The sequence below is a fragment of the Hyaloscypha bicolor genome (assembly GCF_002865645.1).
Source record: "Hyaloscypha bicolor E unplaced genomic scaffold K444scaffold_124, whole genome shotgun sequence".
Classification (NCBI taxonomy): Eukaryota; Fungi; Ascomycota; class Leotiomycetes; order Helotiales; family Hyaloscyphaceae; genus Hyaloscypha; species Hyaloscypha bicolor.
The window spans coordinates 489,632-504,786 of NW_020194626.1; the positions used below are offsets into that span (position 1 = coordinate 489,632).

The 15,155-nt window shown below is 49.3% G+C and overlaps 3 protein-coding genes across 3 annotated transcripts; 2 read left to right on the forward strand and 1 right to left on the reverse strand.

The window, feature by feature from the left end:
- Nucleotides 1-151: 151 nt before the first annotated feature.
- Nucleotides 152-6,838, reverse strand: K444DRAFT_633276 (Not1-domain-containing protein; the record flags this gene model as incomplete). Its single annotated transcript, XM_024883591.1, has 4 exons — nucleotides 152-193; nucleotides 244-6,134; nucleotides 6,206-6,530; nucleotides 6,587-6,838. 4 exons carry the CDS (start codon nucleotides 6,836-6,838, stop codon nucleotides 152-154), a joined length of 6,510 nt encoding a protein of 2,169 aa, XP_024732633.1.
- Nucleotides 6,839-8,377: 1,539 nt separating this feature from the next.
- K444DRAFT_567828 (uncharacterized protein) lies at nucleotides 8,378-11,664 on the forward strand. Its single transcript, XM_024877182.1, has 4 exons — nucleotides 8,378-8,670; nucleotides 8,733-9,019; nucleotides 9,070-11,197; nucleotides 11,245-11,664. Exons 1-4 carry the CDS (start codon nucleotides 8,523-8,525, stop codon nucleotides 11,412-11,414), a joined length of 2,733 nt encoding a protein of 910 aa, XP_024732634.1. The 5' UTR covers nucleotides 8,378-8,522; the 3' UTR covers nucleotides 11,415-11,664.
- A 50-nt stretch (nucleotides 11,665-11,714) lies between these two features.
- Nucleotides 11,715-13,458, forward strand: K444DRAFT_616796 (uncharacterized protein). The gene is made up of 3 exons (XM_024880995.1): nucleotides 11,715-11,923; nucleotides 11,976-12,160; nucleotides 12,213-13,458. Exons 1-3 carry the CDS (start codon nucleotides 11,921-11,923, stop codon nucleotides 13,168-13,170), a joined length of 1,146 nt encoding a protein of 381 aa, XP_024732635.1. The 5' UTR covers nucleotides 11,715-11,920; the 3' UTR covers nucleotides 13,171-13,458.
- Nucleotides 13,459-15,155: the final 1,697 nt, after the last annotated feature.

Here is a 15,155-nt window from a genome sequence, read left to right on the forward strand (position 1 = left end):
GTTATGTAACAAGTTGAAAACGGACCAATAACGTTGGTGTTTCCATGGGAGGAGTTGGGTATGATGGAGAGTAAGATGAACATTCAGATGTGAAGTGCATCTTAAAGGTGTTGTTCTTGATCTCGAAAAATCTTCTACACCGATTGTTGCTTTACATTGGACGCGCTGCCAATGCAGCGAAACGATCAACAACCTAAGGAAGCAAATTAGCACTAATTCGTGGGAAGAGTTTGGATGCCTTACCTCTGGTGATGCTTTGATAAAGGGCAGATCGAAGAACATGTATTTTTCGTTCTTGATAAGTTCCATGATAGTAACAATCAGACCCCAAGGGTGCGGCCACATGCCAACTAAGCGCTCCAACAAGATTCGAGTAATTTGTTGACGAATATCGGACTCCTCTGGATCAACGTTGTCGCTGCCAAAGATTTCCAGGAGAGCTTGGCTGAAGTAGTGCGTATGCGTGTTGGGAAATCGAAGCTGGTCAACGATACTATTGATGAAGAAATATCGTGCCTCTGGCTGAAGCTCATGAACGAGCATGGATAGCAGAGCAGCATCAGGAGACCCGCGAACGAAAGTTGGACCACCTTTCTGATTCGCTCTTTCGATTGAGTGCATACCTACATGCATGACTATGGACTGGATCAGCTTTTGATCAACGTTGATGGAAACAAAGCCAACACCAGATTGACGAATCTTGGATCGTTGGATCGCATGTGCAATGTGTGCAACCGCATCCTCTGACGGGCCGCTCTGCAGAGCTTGATCAAGGACATCGAACAATCCGATTTGTCGAAGTGGCCCCTCAACATCGTACACAATCTCGGGCGATTCTCGAATCTCCTCGATACGATCAATCTTCAAACCGGGTTGCATTGGATCTGCCATCTTCGAGTAGGGTGCCGGGTTGGCATGCAGTATGATATTGTGCATCTGCGTGCAGTGGCCCGGGATGTTGGCACAGAGCTTGGAATGATAAGCAGCCAAGAAGTCCGGGTAGTCGTGTTGCAAGATGACCAGAATCTTCATGACACCTCGATAGATCTCCTTGGTCACTTGTGCGACATGAAGTGGCTTCAGAAGCTCACCAACATAAAGCATCATGTTCTCCATTATGTCAGAGAAGGATTCCCATCCAGCCTGAGATGGGAGTCTCATCAGGGTAGGCAAGAAGTTTCGATGGGCGATCAAGGCCAACCAAGCAAACATAAAGCCCGGAAAGTAAGAAGGGCGAACGTCCAGAAGAATCTTTGCGAACACCAATATGATCTCCTGATGATCGGCTTCAGAAAGCTCATCTCCAGAATTGCCGATCTCTGAGAGCAGCATCGAAAATAATCGGAAGAACACCTTCTCGTTGAATTGCTCTCCTCGCATCACATGGTGATGATTAAGCACAAGAACGATCAGCGACATGATCGATTTGAGGAAGGCAGCTTTGTCAACCTTGACCTCACCTTCCTGCTCACGACGCTTAATGAGCATAACAATCAGCTTCGCTAGAGCGTCCGTGGGAATAAAGGCATCGTGGAGGCTACCATTATTCGAAACGTGCACCTCGAAACGTTCAACACTCGAGTCGATAGACAGTCGTAAGAACAAGCACAAGTCATCCCGGTTGTTGATGATTTGCTTGTTGTACATCTGGGAGATGAAATGTGACGCTGCCTTCTCTGAAGCGTTCGGATTGTTGCAGAGGTGAACCCACTCATCGAAAACATAGTCCATTTGGTCTTGGCGAGCAGCAAGGCGGTCATCAGTATTGCGGCCAGGCACTTGGCCCAAGCCAGAGCTGGTCAATTTTTGCTTCAGCTGTTGGCCAGCTTCCAGAGTGGGTTCCTCTTCGATCCACTTCCAAGCAGCCTCCAAGCTGCTCACGAGATCCGCATAGAGCGCGATAGGGCGATCGTTTAGTAGGACTGCGTCTACAAGTGATGAAAGGAACTGAAGCGACTCTTCCTTCTTGCCCAAAATGGCTTTCGAGGCCTCTGCATCAATTCTGCGCCAATCAATCATCTCAGCTTTGATCAATGAAGTAGCGACTGGCACGCGCAACAAATTCTCTCCTGGCTGGTGAGCGATGACAACAGCTACCCGGCTGGCAGTTCGACCTCCGATTCTGCAGATGTTCTCGAGAACGTGAACCAAGCACTCGATGACGAGGTCCTGTGCAGCACCACCAAATAAGATTTTGCAGATATGGTCAACGATCAAGATGTCAAAGGCTTCGGGTCCTTGGGCACTTCTGATGATCATACTGTACAAGTGGTCCAGAACGTCGAGGACAGGATGAGGCCGTGGCAGATCAAGATAATGCTGCTCGGGTGTTTCCGAAGCAACACGGGCCAGCTCCGCAAGGGCCTTCTCAACTCTGTCTCCGTATGCTCGGGGATCTGCAGGCAATGTAGATACTCTTCCATTGACCATTGAGGCGTTTGGCTGAGCGTATGCTGCTTGCTGAGGGTTGAGGTGTGGCATTGTAGCCGGCTCCGTGGAAGTTGGAAGGTGTGGCACCGAAGGGTACTGGTCCTGGAGGATGTCATTTGCCATAGATCTCGTGGCATCCGACCCTGATGCAACATGAGTGGTGCCACTCAGACTCGCCGCAACCCGCGGTGGGCGTGCAAATTCGTCGTAGATGGCCATTTGTTCTTGGTTGAGACCACTCATATTCGGCTGCAATTTGTACGGGTGTGGAATTGTCCACGACCAGCGGCTCAGGTGTGGGTCAACATAGGGTTCGTCTGGCCGGGTGATCCTGTGATGTCGACGGGCCTCCAATTCGCCTTCCATCATCTCTTCAATCTCAGGCACAGCACGCTCTTCGGCCTTTTTCTCAACTTGGCTGCAGGCGAGGTCCAAGTTCGAGTTAACGCACATTATGATAGTACCTTCTGGCAAACCCTGTGGTAATTCGCCAGATAAAGCCCGGATGTAGTTGGTCATGCTTGCTCGCAATGGTTCCTTGGAAGTCACCAATGCAAGGCTTCCGGCAGTCTTCTTTACCATATTGATCGCTGCAGATCGTACTCTGGCCTCATTGGGTTCAGTGGCGAAGTCCTTATGTATCATCTGACAAGTTGATATAGCTGCAATGGTGACAGAACGTTCCACGACCGGGGAAATGATCTCATGAACCGCTCGAGTAATTGCAGTTCTCACAATCTCTTGCAGACGAGCTTGATTGACCATGTCGTTTGCAGGAGGATACACCAGCATGGGGCCAAGATCAGGAATAGATGATGTGATTTCTTGAGGCGAGAATCGCCCGCTGGCAGCCCCACCACCCATACCATTCATTGACAAGTTGTCGAATCTGTCCATGACTTCGGCGGCCATCACATCAGTTGCCTCTTCAACGAGCGGAGCTCGTTCCAACGCTTCGTATGAGGGTTCGATGGTCTTGTGATCTAGCTCTAGCTCCCTGCAAAGCACCTCAATGTCGAATCTTTGGTTGAGCTTGATCTCGGCTTTTTCATAAAGTCCGATGAGATTTTTGATGATATCCATGACCCAAGGGTTGGGTGGCCTAAACACGGTTGATTTCTTGCCTTCCTCCAATACTTTGCAGACAAAGGGGATTACAATGATAAGTCGCTGGGTGTCGTAGCCTTCAGTGAGGAGTTGCTTGAACGCGATGTTCTTGTGCTTGATCGGCTTATCACGAGAAAGCGTGAGAGAACCCAGCCATGTTGCGAGGTTCTTCAGGTGTTGTCGATCGACGGTATTTTGCATGGTAGCCTCCGCGTTTAACATCTTGAACGTGCTGACATATGTTTCTCGAAGTACATCAGCCCACAGGGCCTTCTTGTTGAAAAGCTCAATCAGGCTGAGGTACAAGTCCTGGAAGTTTGGCTGCATCTTGGCTCGCTCCCTGACGAGATGACCTGCAAACCACTGCTGGCTGTTGTCATCCACAAAGTCTTTCAGTTCAATGAACTTAGTCTTAAGATTATCGGAGGTGATGTTGTTCAAGACGAACTGAATCTTGTCCTGGGTATCTTCACTGGGGGCCTCCGTTTCGAATCGAGGGGGTTCCACATGCAATGACCTGAAAGGTGGAGCAGTTGGTTCAGGAGCTATCATGTCGTCGATGTTGCCGTTCGTGATACCTGATCCTCCATTTAGACGGGGCTCATCATCCTGTTGATTGCGGACGACGTCCTCTGCCTTGTTCCAGGCCTCTGTTCCTTGCAGTCCCGGAATTGCCAACAACTGCTTGCAAAATCCTGGCCATTCTCTGAGTCGGGAAAAGAGCTGCATAAGTGCCTGGAGGCCGAATTTGTACATGGATTCCTCCGGAGGGTGGTCTCGGACAGCTTCGAGAATCATGCCAAGACCAATCTCCAGTGATAAGCCTGAGATGAGCTTTTGGGAGATGATGCCTCCAAACAGAACAGCTGTGGTCGCTAACGCCTCCAGGGGATATGTGCCATAGAGAATATATTCGTCGAAGAGCCCATGGATCATACAGGCGAAGACATCTTGATCGGCCGGATCGCGTGAATGCTTATAGCGATCGAGGGCTTCGACAACGGTTTTGACCGGGACGTCATCACTGTACATGCGTTTGTAATGTTCCTCCATCTTGTTGTTTGCTTCCGGAGGCAATGAATTCTTGTCCCTGCCATTGGCATCAATGATATCGTCGAATTCATCTCCATAGTTGATAAGACGAGGATATGCGGTGATGCATGAGCGTTGGACCACAATTAACTCCTGTGACGGCGACTTGGGTAAGATTTCCTCTAGAATCTCTAGGAGAGAAGCTATAGTCTTTACAGGGAGCATGACGCTGTGCAGTCGGCCTTGTCGTTGGAATTCCAGCTCATGTTGTGCTTTGATGTTGAGGAAGGTTAAGAGGGAGTTGGCAAGCTCTTGTCTTCGTGGCAATAGGATTTCTGCCCACTTCCCCAAATCCAAGAACCCACGAGCGTTCGCTACAGCCGCTAGATCAAGTCCGAATCCATTACACATGGAGACCAGTTCATCCAGCCATGAATGCCTGAGCGCATGGTCAAGGATAGTAGGTAGCTCCAGGGGTGCTTTGGCATGCGCCTCCACTAGACGCTGTGCAACCCATGCCTTGTCTTTGCGCCACAGGCTTTCAAGTACAAAGTCGTAATTGGGATCGTACTTGTACAAGAAACGGTCAAACAGGTTGTTGATTGTGTCGATTGCCAGATCAGGCCAAGGCTTTGCAACAGCAAAAGCTGAGACCAAGAAAATGTCGAGATTTGGTACGACAACCTCTTGGAAGAGTCTCTTTGCTTCTATAGTATCCGAGGCGGTTGGTTCATGTAAAGCAACATGGAACATGGCCGATAATGCTTCCACTGATACCAAGGGATGTCTCACTGCTTGAGCGGCACGGGCTTGAGTCTCAGGGTCTGAACCAACATAGTCATCCAGAACGAACGAGGGTTGCAGTCCAGGAATAGTTGTCGCATCAAGCTCTTCAGGGGTGAGAGATGCAAAGGCGCTGATAAAAGACAGTTGTGTCTCAGAATTCTGCCAGTTCCCGCCCCACATATGCTGGATGTCGAGAACTTCATCAGCTGCCAGTGGTCGAAGCGCTTCATACAAGGTGAGAAATTGCTGGTTTGTGATTCTAAAATCCGGCTGGTCAAAGTACGCAATCACTCTCTGCCAATTGAAGTCTGGCGCAACTTCCTGGCGCAAGCTGTTGACCAATGTTGACGTCGAGAATTTGATGGTCTGACTGATCGCTGTGTAAACCAGTGCAGCCGAAACCTGTTCTTCATCGATTCTCATGATTGACATGGCAGTGCGCAGACGATCTCGGCATGTCTCGATATCCGCTGTGAATGAGGGCCCCATTCTTTGAATATACAAAGTAAGGAGATTGTTGTCACTGAGGCTGTGTAATAAGTATAGCGATGTAAGAACTTCAGTTGGCTGCGTCATATCCTGTTCAGCATTTGCGTATCGGTACTGTGTAGCCATTATAAGATCGTGCTTTGCTTGTTGATCGAAATTAGGAGGATGTTCTTGGATGAACCTATCGAGAATCGCAGCAAGAAAGGCAGGTGTGAGATCGGCGTGTTCGGGGGTATGCTGTGCGATTGATTGTAAGAAGGGGGCGAAGTTGGCGGATAGAATGGCATCGGCTTTGATACGTTAGCAGGAGTCGAAAGCAATACTGTGGGGTTAAGAAAGCGAGCCAAGGGAGACAACATACCTTTTGTCTTTAAATCTGACCTGGAGGTGGTCTTGAATGCCAAAGCTAGAATTGTCTTCTCGAGCGCGTCTAGCTTGAAATGCTCCATGAATGTTGAGAGGTCGAAATCCCTAAATAGTTCCTCATTTGCCGTCTCGATGGACTCTGCAATTTTCCCAGCCTGGTCAACATCGTGAGATACCTTGCGCACTTCGGATACGAGTATCTGATAGTTGCCAGGATTGGCTACCGAACGGTTGAGACCAGGGAATATCTGAGGAGCATTGCCAACCACGAGACGGCTGAAGTATTTTTGAAATACTTCCATGCCGTGTTCATCGATCAGCTAGAACGGACAACAATTAGCTTCCCAAACATCAGACAATAACGCCGAGACACTACCTTTCTGAGCTGCTCAGCTTGTTGTTCCCACTTTGTGCGATCCTTATCTTCCTTGATGGTGCTGAGCAGGAGGTAGACTTGCGCGACGACGATTTTGGCGAGTGAGTTTGATCCTGTCGGACTGTTTGTATTTGGACTCGCGCCAGCACTAAATGTACTGTGATGGGAGCCGTGCGGTGAATGGCTTACGCCTGTCACGATGGTTTGTTGCGCTGGCGAAGGTGTGAAAGCTCCCCCTCTTGGGTTGACCATCGAAGATGCTGGCGTTCTTGCGCAGACCCACTCCCGCAGAGCTATCTCTCGATCCCTAAAGACGAAAGAAGTTCTACCGGGGAGGTATGGACATTGATGAAAGGTGTGCGGAGGTCGAAGGGGTGGTATAGGGAGTCGGGGCAAGGAGGTTCGCGATAGAAGGATAGAAGACGTGTGAGCGCAGTGCAGTCGAAGCAAAGCGCTTGAGCCGCCGCTAAACTCAATAGGGACGGTACTACACGTGATTAACAGTTGTCAATCTTTAGGTACCGCCAAAGTTATTTTACAAGCCTTTGTCTCTCTTCGAAGACCTTCGGCTTGCTGCATTTATTGATTACAATTCAGCTGGGCTGTGAATGTTGGGATCGCTGCCATTGATTCAGCAGGGAAAGAAGGCTGGAATGAATCGCTGTTACCTGCTGGATTTATCAAAGGAGGAATTATAATTTATGAATCATTATAAGTTCAGTTGTTGTGAGTCCACTACGATCTCTAGCTAGATTTACAGCCTAGCGATTAATGGTACTGAGATTGTTGTTCTGGTTGTGGAAGTTTGAAGAATGCTCGTAGACAACCCTCTCGTTACTCGGAGTTTCAGATGAGCTTAACCATTCCATCGGAAACAGAAATCAGAGGTCAATCCCAACATGCCAATTCTTGTTGACTTTCTCATAGCAATGCGGTTACTGGGGGCTCCAATACTCGTATACTTTGACCTGGCTTGCGATGCGAAGTCCTGAATGATGCAGGAGAGCACAGAGATTGCAGACCCCTATTTCAACACCGATGACGGACGAGCAACAAAAGCAACCCAGTTGAGAAACGTTGACAGAAAAGTACACTCAGCCATTGATGTGATGTCGGATTCGACCTTTGAAGCTTAATGATTCACTCATTGGAGATCGTGCAAGCGCTGGAAATGAGTGAGGCTACCAATGTTCAGAATTTGGCAGTGCATGGTTCCCCTTTTGTCAATATCCTCATTGGAGCGGAAGATTGTATGGCGAGAATTGGATTCTGAATGTTCAGGGATTCGCTGAACAACGCAAAGCAGCAGGTCGTCAATGGATTATCTTGAATTGAAGATCGTAGTTGCAGCATCAAGACTAGAAGTTTGCTGTAATCTTACATTGTATTTCGATCACTTTCAATACCCAGGATGGAATTGAAAACCGAGATCTTCAAGATTCAGCACGTCCACTGAAACCCACGATGTTGTTGATCTGTGGCTGTTGGCATAGAATCTTGCTTTCCGGCGCTGATTGACATTTAGATGGCTTAATCCGGCGCACGGGGGTCGATTCATCGTCGAGAAAAGATGAGGCTTCCGTGGACTCCATGCTTGTGACCGTCTTCTTCATCAGCTGGTGAGTTGTGTTGATCATGCTGGGCACGACTATTGGTGTGGTCATGTTGACGCTGGTCTCGACAAAAGGCGGGGGTGGTGAACAGGTCGCCATGGCAACGCACCTGAGAAGTAGCAAAACAATCCGCTCGCCTGGACATCCCTGACTTATACCAGCCTCTTCATTCCTTACCACCGACTCCAAGCAGTTTGGATTCTCACACTTCGTCTTAATCTCTCCGGTACAGCATTCCAGCCCAGGAATTCCGTCTCTATCCTTCGGTGAACGCGTCTTCACCTGCTCGCGATCCGTGAATAAACCAGGTAAACGTGGGCATCATGCCTGGGACTGTGTCGGACGGCCCTTCTGTGGCATTGAGCTTTGCCAATAACTTCTGGGGAAAAGACGACGCGGGAGTTGAGCCTCTTCTGCAGCGCATGCTCAATGCGAAGCAGACATCCGACGAGTTGAAGTCGTTCTACACGGGTACAAACACTTCGGTGTCTCTGCTGCCAATTCTTGGAGATGTTGCTGACGATGTTCCATAGCTCGTGCCGCCATCGAAGACGAATATGCTCGTAAATTACTGTCATTATCACGTAAGCCCTTGGGGTCTCAAGAGACCGGTACGCTACGCGCTTCACTCGATGTCCTACGAGGGGAGGTCGAGCAGATGGGCAAGTCACATCAGAATATCGCAGGTCAAATGAAGACAGAACTCGAAGAGCCGCTGGCGGCGTTTGCTGGTGCTATGAAAGAGCGTAGGAAAATTGTTCAGGGTGGTATTGAAAAGCTATTGAAGGTCAAGGTTGGGCAGACACAGCAGGTTAATAAGGTAGGGCTTGTCCACTTCATTCAGAAACTCTTACTTACGACGTATACCAGACGCGGGACAGATACGAGCAAGAATGTCTAAAAATAAAGGGCTATCTGGCACAAGGACACATGGTCATGGGACAAGAGGAACGCAAGAACAAGGCCAAGCTCGAGAAGACTCAAATCAACCTTGCGACATCAAACACCGAATACGAGAATGCGGTCAAGATCCTCGAGGAGACAACGGGCAGATGGAATAGGGACTGGAAGGCTGCGGCAGACAAATTCCAAGATCTCGAGGAAGAGCGCCTGGATTTCATGAAGAGCAGTCTTTGGAGTTTTGCCAACATAGCCTCGACGGTTTGTGTCAGTGATGATGCGTCTTGTGAGAAGGTTCGACTATCACTCGAGAACTGCGAGGTGGAAAAGGATATCGTTAGATTCATCAAAGAACGGGGCACTGGTCAGGAGATACCAGATCCGCCGAAGTACATCAACTTCTGTCGGGGTGATGTTAGCGACACACAGTCTGAGGCATCCGAAGACGACAGTTACTCAGTCGCCCAATTTCAGCGAACGATAAACCCCGCCTATAGAAGCTCATCACCTCAACCTTCAACATACGAATCCCATCATGATGCACAAGCCTCCCTGGCACGAGATCTTGGTCACGATCTGGGCACCCCTCCCAGCCGCGAGGCTACCATAACTCCCCAAAAGCTGGTGACAGATAGGGGCAAACCACCACAGCTAGACTATCAGCCTCAACCAAGCAGGCTCGGCTACGATCAATCTCAGCATGGGCCACTGGCAGCTGTTCCTCACGACCCTTATCCAATGGATGGGATGACTATGCTATGTCGAACGGGTCCTCCTTCAGAAAGAAGTTCGGCTCATAGTCCTGCCAGACCCTCCAGCCGAGATTCACAGAGCGAGTATTCCAACCCCACTTCGTTCTCAAGCCAGGAGCCACCCAGCGGCAAGACCTCTCCAGTGAAGCAACCGGCCCCCCCTGCTGAGAGAAACCTATTGAAGAAAAAGAGTGGGTTTTTCCAAAGTCACAGCCCGTTTAGACGCAAGAGCAACAAGGAAAAGGATAATTCAACAGTAATGACATCGTCAAATCGAAATACATGGTCTGCCAGCCGTACGAATAATAGCCAAATTACGCCCTCTCGACGGGATCAGACGTACGGTCAGGAGTCTCGCAATATGATCACGGGTAGGGCAACAGGCAGTCCCGAGCCAATTGATCCTAACGCCAACTATCAACTTAACGTCGGGAACAATGTATTCGACGTGGCAACCCCGGACAGAAAGAGCAAGGCTGCCCAGAACAAGGCAGCTCAGCAAGAGGACGATGCCGATCCTATTGCCCAAGCTTTGGCAGAATTGAAGGGTGTCACCAAGGCCTCCTCATCTCGAATGTCCGCAGATAACTATCATGGTATCTCGACTCCTGCCCCTGGAGCAACGCCAAACTCTCGACCAGGAGGAGCTCAAATGGCAAACGGTGCTTTGATAGCAGGTATGCGAGGCACACCACCTCCATCTTACGACCAGCCAGTGCAACGACTTGGACTTCCTCAACCAGCTTTCACCTCAAAAGCAATGCAACAAACAAGGCAGAAATATGTTGACCAGACTCAAAACATGTTCAACTCCCAAGGACGCTCTGATTCTCAAGCTGGATACGGATCTGGGTCACAATCTCGCCCGGGTACTCGAGGAAACGATATGCCACGGGCAGCCTCCCCGGCTCCTCCACGCAGTGCCTCCCCACGCCCCGGAATGCAGGTAGATACAAGGCAAGCATACCGCTCAGCTTCCCCGAATCCATATGGTGGTAGTCAGCGCCGTCCTCATTCAGAGTCGCCTCAAAAGCGTGGTTCTGATCTCGGCTACTATCGACACACCTCTCCAAATGATGTTGCTCGTGCTGTTTCCCCAGCTCCCTTCCGTGATCAAGATCGGCCAGGCAGTAGCCATGTTAATAACGATATGTCGATGCAGCTGGCTCCAGGTCCCGATGAAGGTTATGGATCGAAAGGACGTGCCAATAGTCGAGCGGGAAATGCCAGGCCTATGAGCCACTATGGTGGTCAAGATGGAAGTGGTGGGGCTTCCAGACAAAGAAGCAAGAGCGTTGCGGAGGTGAGACAGTTCAACAGGGAAGGGCGTCCTATTCTGCATTTTGGTAAGTTTCTCGGCTTTCGTCGTAGAGAATACGCTGACCTTCTGTAGCTCGTGCACTTTATATGTATCAGGCGGCCATCCCCGAGGAACTGAGCTTTGCGAAAGGAGATATCCTTGCAGTGTTGCGGCACCAAGATGATGGATGGTGGGAGGCAGAAGTCGCTGGGAAGAATGGTAGACCGGGCCTGGTGCCAAGCAATTATCTTCAGAACTGCTAATAATTTGGAAAGCGAGTGGGCCTTTGGAAGCACATCTGTGTGTTTATAAATTGTTCGAGTTGATACTTTGCGTAAATGGATGGCCAGCATGAGATTTGTTTCGAGTAGGATATGAACTTCAGCATTGCAAATAAATGAGACAAGAGTGAAGAGCAAGGAATGAAATTCAAGTTTATGCTGAAAAAATTGATTGAACAAACAATGATGAAGACTCGTGAAAGGAGCTGAGGGTCCTAACCGTGGCTGGGATATTTTGAGTGATGGGACGAATTTCATCCCATATTTAAATATCAAAAGCAGCTGAAGTCCTCCTTTTCAAAAGAAACCGATGTGAATATCGCCAGGGTATCCTTTCTCGAGAAGTGGTGAAGGCTGCCAGAGACATGTGATCAGCCTCGCCCAACGGCATTCCGTTCAAGCTTCACCTCCAGCCAACAGCTCCGGCTACAACAGCCAGAACCACAACGTGCAGTCCCTGCCGCTCTCGGCAGCGCTGTGACTGAAATATGGTAAGGTCAATCCTATCTTATATTGGAAAGCGAATGCTAAATCTGAATCCAGGATCTCATTCTCACGCCTGTCCGAGTCGCGACCTCCAAGCCAGCGCGGCAGACATATCTCAACACGGTCCTATTCATGATCACATCCACGATTCTTCTGGGACTTGCGATGTTTGCGTACATTCTCTTCTATCTCAACTACGTGCCGCAGATAGGGATTGAGCGAGTTATCCATTTGCAATACGGGTAGGAGATTCCTGCTTCACCAATGACAACTGCTGATGTTTTGATTTGAAAGAGACGGACCAAATCCATACGGTATCGCAGCTCTCGACTCCTCCCTGGTTTCTCAACAGCCATACGATATAATTGTCTCCTTGAACGTCCCGCGCTCCCCACCGAATCTTGCACAAGGGAACTTCATGCTTTCCCTCTCCCTCCTCCCCCCGACCTACAAGCCCACACTCCCAGTATCCCCCACCTCAATCATAAAGCGCACAAGCACTGTCTCCCCAGAAGACGTGTTGTTTTACTCTCGACGTCCAGCAATCCTAACATACACATCCCGCCTCGTCTCCCTCTCCGAACGTCTTCTATCCCTCCCGTTATATATCCTCCGCCTGCGCCAGGAATCCGAGGTCCTACACATACCAATGACCGAATCCCAATCTTTCAGCAAAGGATGGAAGAACGTCCCAGGTTTCGTGATGCTAGAACTACAAGCCGGACAGGAAGTACAGGTCTACGATGTGCGAGTCCTATTCACAGCCCGATTCGGAGGAATAAGATGGTTAATGTATAACCATCGGATCCTCTCATTCCTCATCTTCACCTCCGCATTCTGGTTCTCAGAAATCCTGTTCACATTGCTAGGATGGCTTACCATTCGATATATCTTCTCGCCGAAAACAGAAGTCAAGACGGAGTTGGTGAAAACGGAGGAAACAGATGCTAGTCAGGTCGAAGCCGAAGGCGAGGAAGAAACAGATGAACTTGATCTTTCAGATACCCCGAGGACGTTCCCGACTTATGGGAGACAGGCACCGCTGAGATATGTGCCGAAGGTGAAGGAAGAGGAGAGTGAGGAGTTTATTATGGATGAGACGGCTATTCAGCCTCTGGCTGCGGAGGCAGATGATGAGGATGAGGAGATGGAGGCGTATAGAGGTGGCAGGGACTCTGGGGTGGGAACCAGTTTTAGTGAGGGGGCTGAGAGGAGTGGGTTGGCGAGGAGGAGGTCGAGGGGTGCGAAATAAGGAGTCAGAGACTTATGATGCCCAAGTGCATTGGAACGATTCAAAATTTGCTCGGAAGTTAGGTTTGCAACTCTGAAGATACAAGTTCGGGTAAGCCCCTGATTCTTCCTGCTTAACTCTTTGCTATTCCCTCTTGCTCTTGAGTCCAGTGGAAAGGAGTAACTAGAGGGAACATTACTCAAGAGAAACTATCTTGGCTTTTAGCAAAATGGCTGCTCTAACTATTCCAAAGATCTAAAAGGTCCTTCTGCTTTCACAGTCAGATCTGACAAAAAGCATGGCAACAACAATTCAAAGACAAACCCTTTAGTTTTGCTTGAAATGTTTGTTGGCCTGTGGCTTCACCCCTTGGGATGACCTTACTTAAAAAAATTCACTGTTTTGTGAAGTTCATCCCATGAGGTGCTTTCTAGGGCATTCCATGCGATGGGGTCATCGGATGGCATGGAATGGGAAGGCATGCCATGGCATTGTTGAGGAGCATCGGACGCGTTTGTAATGTATATGATTGGATGGCATCCCATCCCTTGAAGGCAGCTTGTCAAGGCAAGGCATGCGATCAGGAGTCATTAAGTGAATGACTTGACATGGCATGGCTTGAGATGAGCGTATCATTGGATGACATGGATTTCATGGCTTGCTTTAGACTTAACTAGTATCTCATTACCGTCGAATGTTTGATCTTGTTCAATGCCTGTTTTAGCTGTGTCGTACACTTATTGGACCCTTTAATAACCTCCGTCCCCACTTATCTGCTAAGCCCTTATCCACACAACCCATTTCCCACTCCCATCGCTTCCATAATCTCTTCCATCCAAAGCATCTGCTCCAGCATCCGCGCCCTCACGTCCCCCTACTCTCTCCACAGCTCCATAATCTCCTGTATGCGTTCCAAAGGCGCACTACGGGCTTTGCGTCACGAGCCTGACTCTGTTCACCACTTCCACATTCCTCTCGATAGGCATCTTTAACTCCGTCTTCTCGGCCTCGCTGTTCTGCGTTAGGAGTATCCCACGCCTCTCTCAGTTTCTGCGGACCTGCTGCGCGTGCTCGATGAGCGTGTTCTCGGTCTGGGAGTCCACTTCTCTCGGGTAAAGGGGCCGGTTTGGTTTCTTTCCTCGAGAGCCTCCACGTGACTGCCGCCGTTGTTGCGGATTTTGCTGGTGGGAGCCTTGCTGGTGGGAGCTTTGCTGTTGTGAGTTTTGTTGTTGTGAGCTTTGCGGTCGGGAACTTTGTTGTTGGTTTTGCTGGTGAGAACTTCGCGACTGGGCCCTTGGCTTCGCACTACAGTCATCTTGCGACCGCTGTTGTGAAATCTGCGGTTGAGGCTGTGGTTTTGCAGCGTTCATCAAGGTCTCGTATGCGTTATTTATCTAATCCCATACATCAGCGTATTTCCCGAAGTCGGATCTTACCATATGAGAAGGAAGAAGGGGTAGACAAACTAGTTTGAACCTCTCTCCTGATCTCTTGCTTCCTCTGTTCCTGTCTGGGTGGTGCAGGAGGGCAAGCCGTTTGTATGCGCTCTTGATTTCTAACTCGGTACACCCGTTAGTGAGGCCGAGCAGTTCGTAACAGCCCCCCAAACTTGCGGAAGGCATTTTGAAGGCTTTGCTAGTGTATTGGGTATCGGGCTTCGATTTTTATTGCGTTAAGGATCTGAAGGAGTGTTTGGAATTATAAGAATGGAAGAGAATGAAATTCTCTGAGCGAGGAATTCAGTTTTGAATACATGGCCGATTCGAACTTGAACAGGAAGATACTTTCTTTGTTGGGCTCGCGCTTTTGGAAATTCTCCCAGTTCAGACCTCGATGCGCTAGTCTAATTGGTTGAAGCACATTGAATATCTATAGCAGAAGAATATAGTTGAGAATAATAGAGGTCTTCTAAACATATTGCGAATTGATTTCATTTTCGGAGTGAGTGAAGACGTCAGCGGGGGGGTTGGCTGGCATAGGTGGTACGCTTATCTCCCCTTTTCCAG

What these genes read in the sequence shown, in the direction of transcription:
- K444DRAFT_567828 (XM_024877182.1), top strand. Translation starts at nt 8,523, where the DNA reads ATGCCTGGGACTGTGTCGGACGGCCCTTCTGTGGCATTGAGCTTTGCC. An exon ending in GTTGAAGTCGTTCTACACGG is followed by an intron (nt 8,671 to 8,732) that starts GTACAAACACTT and finishes GATGTTCCATAG; the next exon opens with CTCGTGCCGCCATCGAAGAC. An exon ending in AGACACAGCAGGTTAATAAG is followed by an intron (nt 9,020 to 9,069) that starts GTAGGGCTTGTC and finishes GACGTATACCAG; the next exon opens with ACGCGGGACAGATACGAGCA.
- K444DRAFT_616796 (XM_024880995.1), top strand. An exon ending in GTTATCCATTTGCAATACGG is followed by an intron (nt 12,161 to 12,212) that starts GTAGGAGATTCC and finishes TTGATTTGAAAG; the next exon opens with AGACGGACCAAATCCATACG.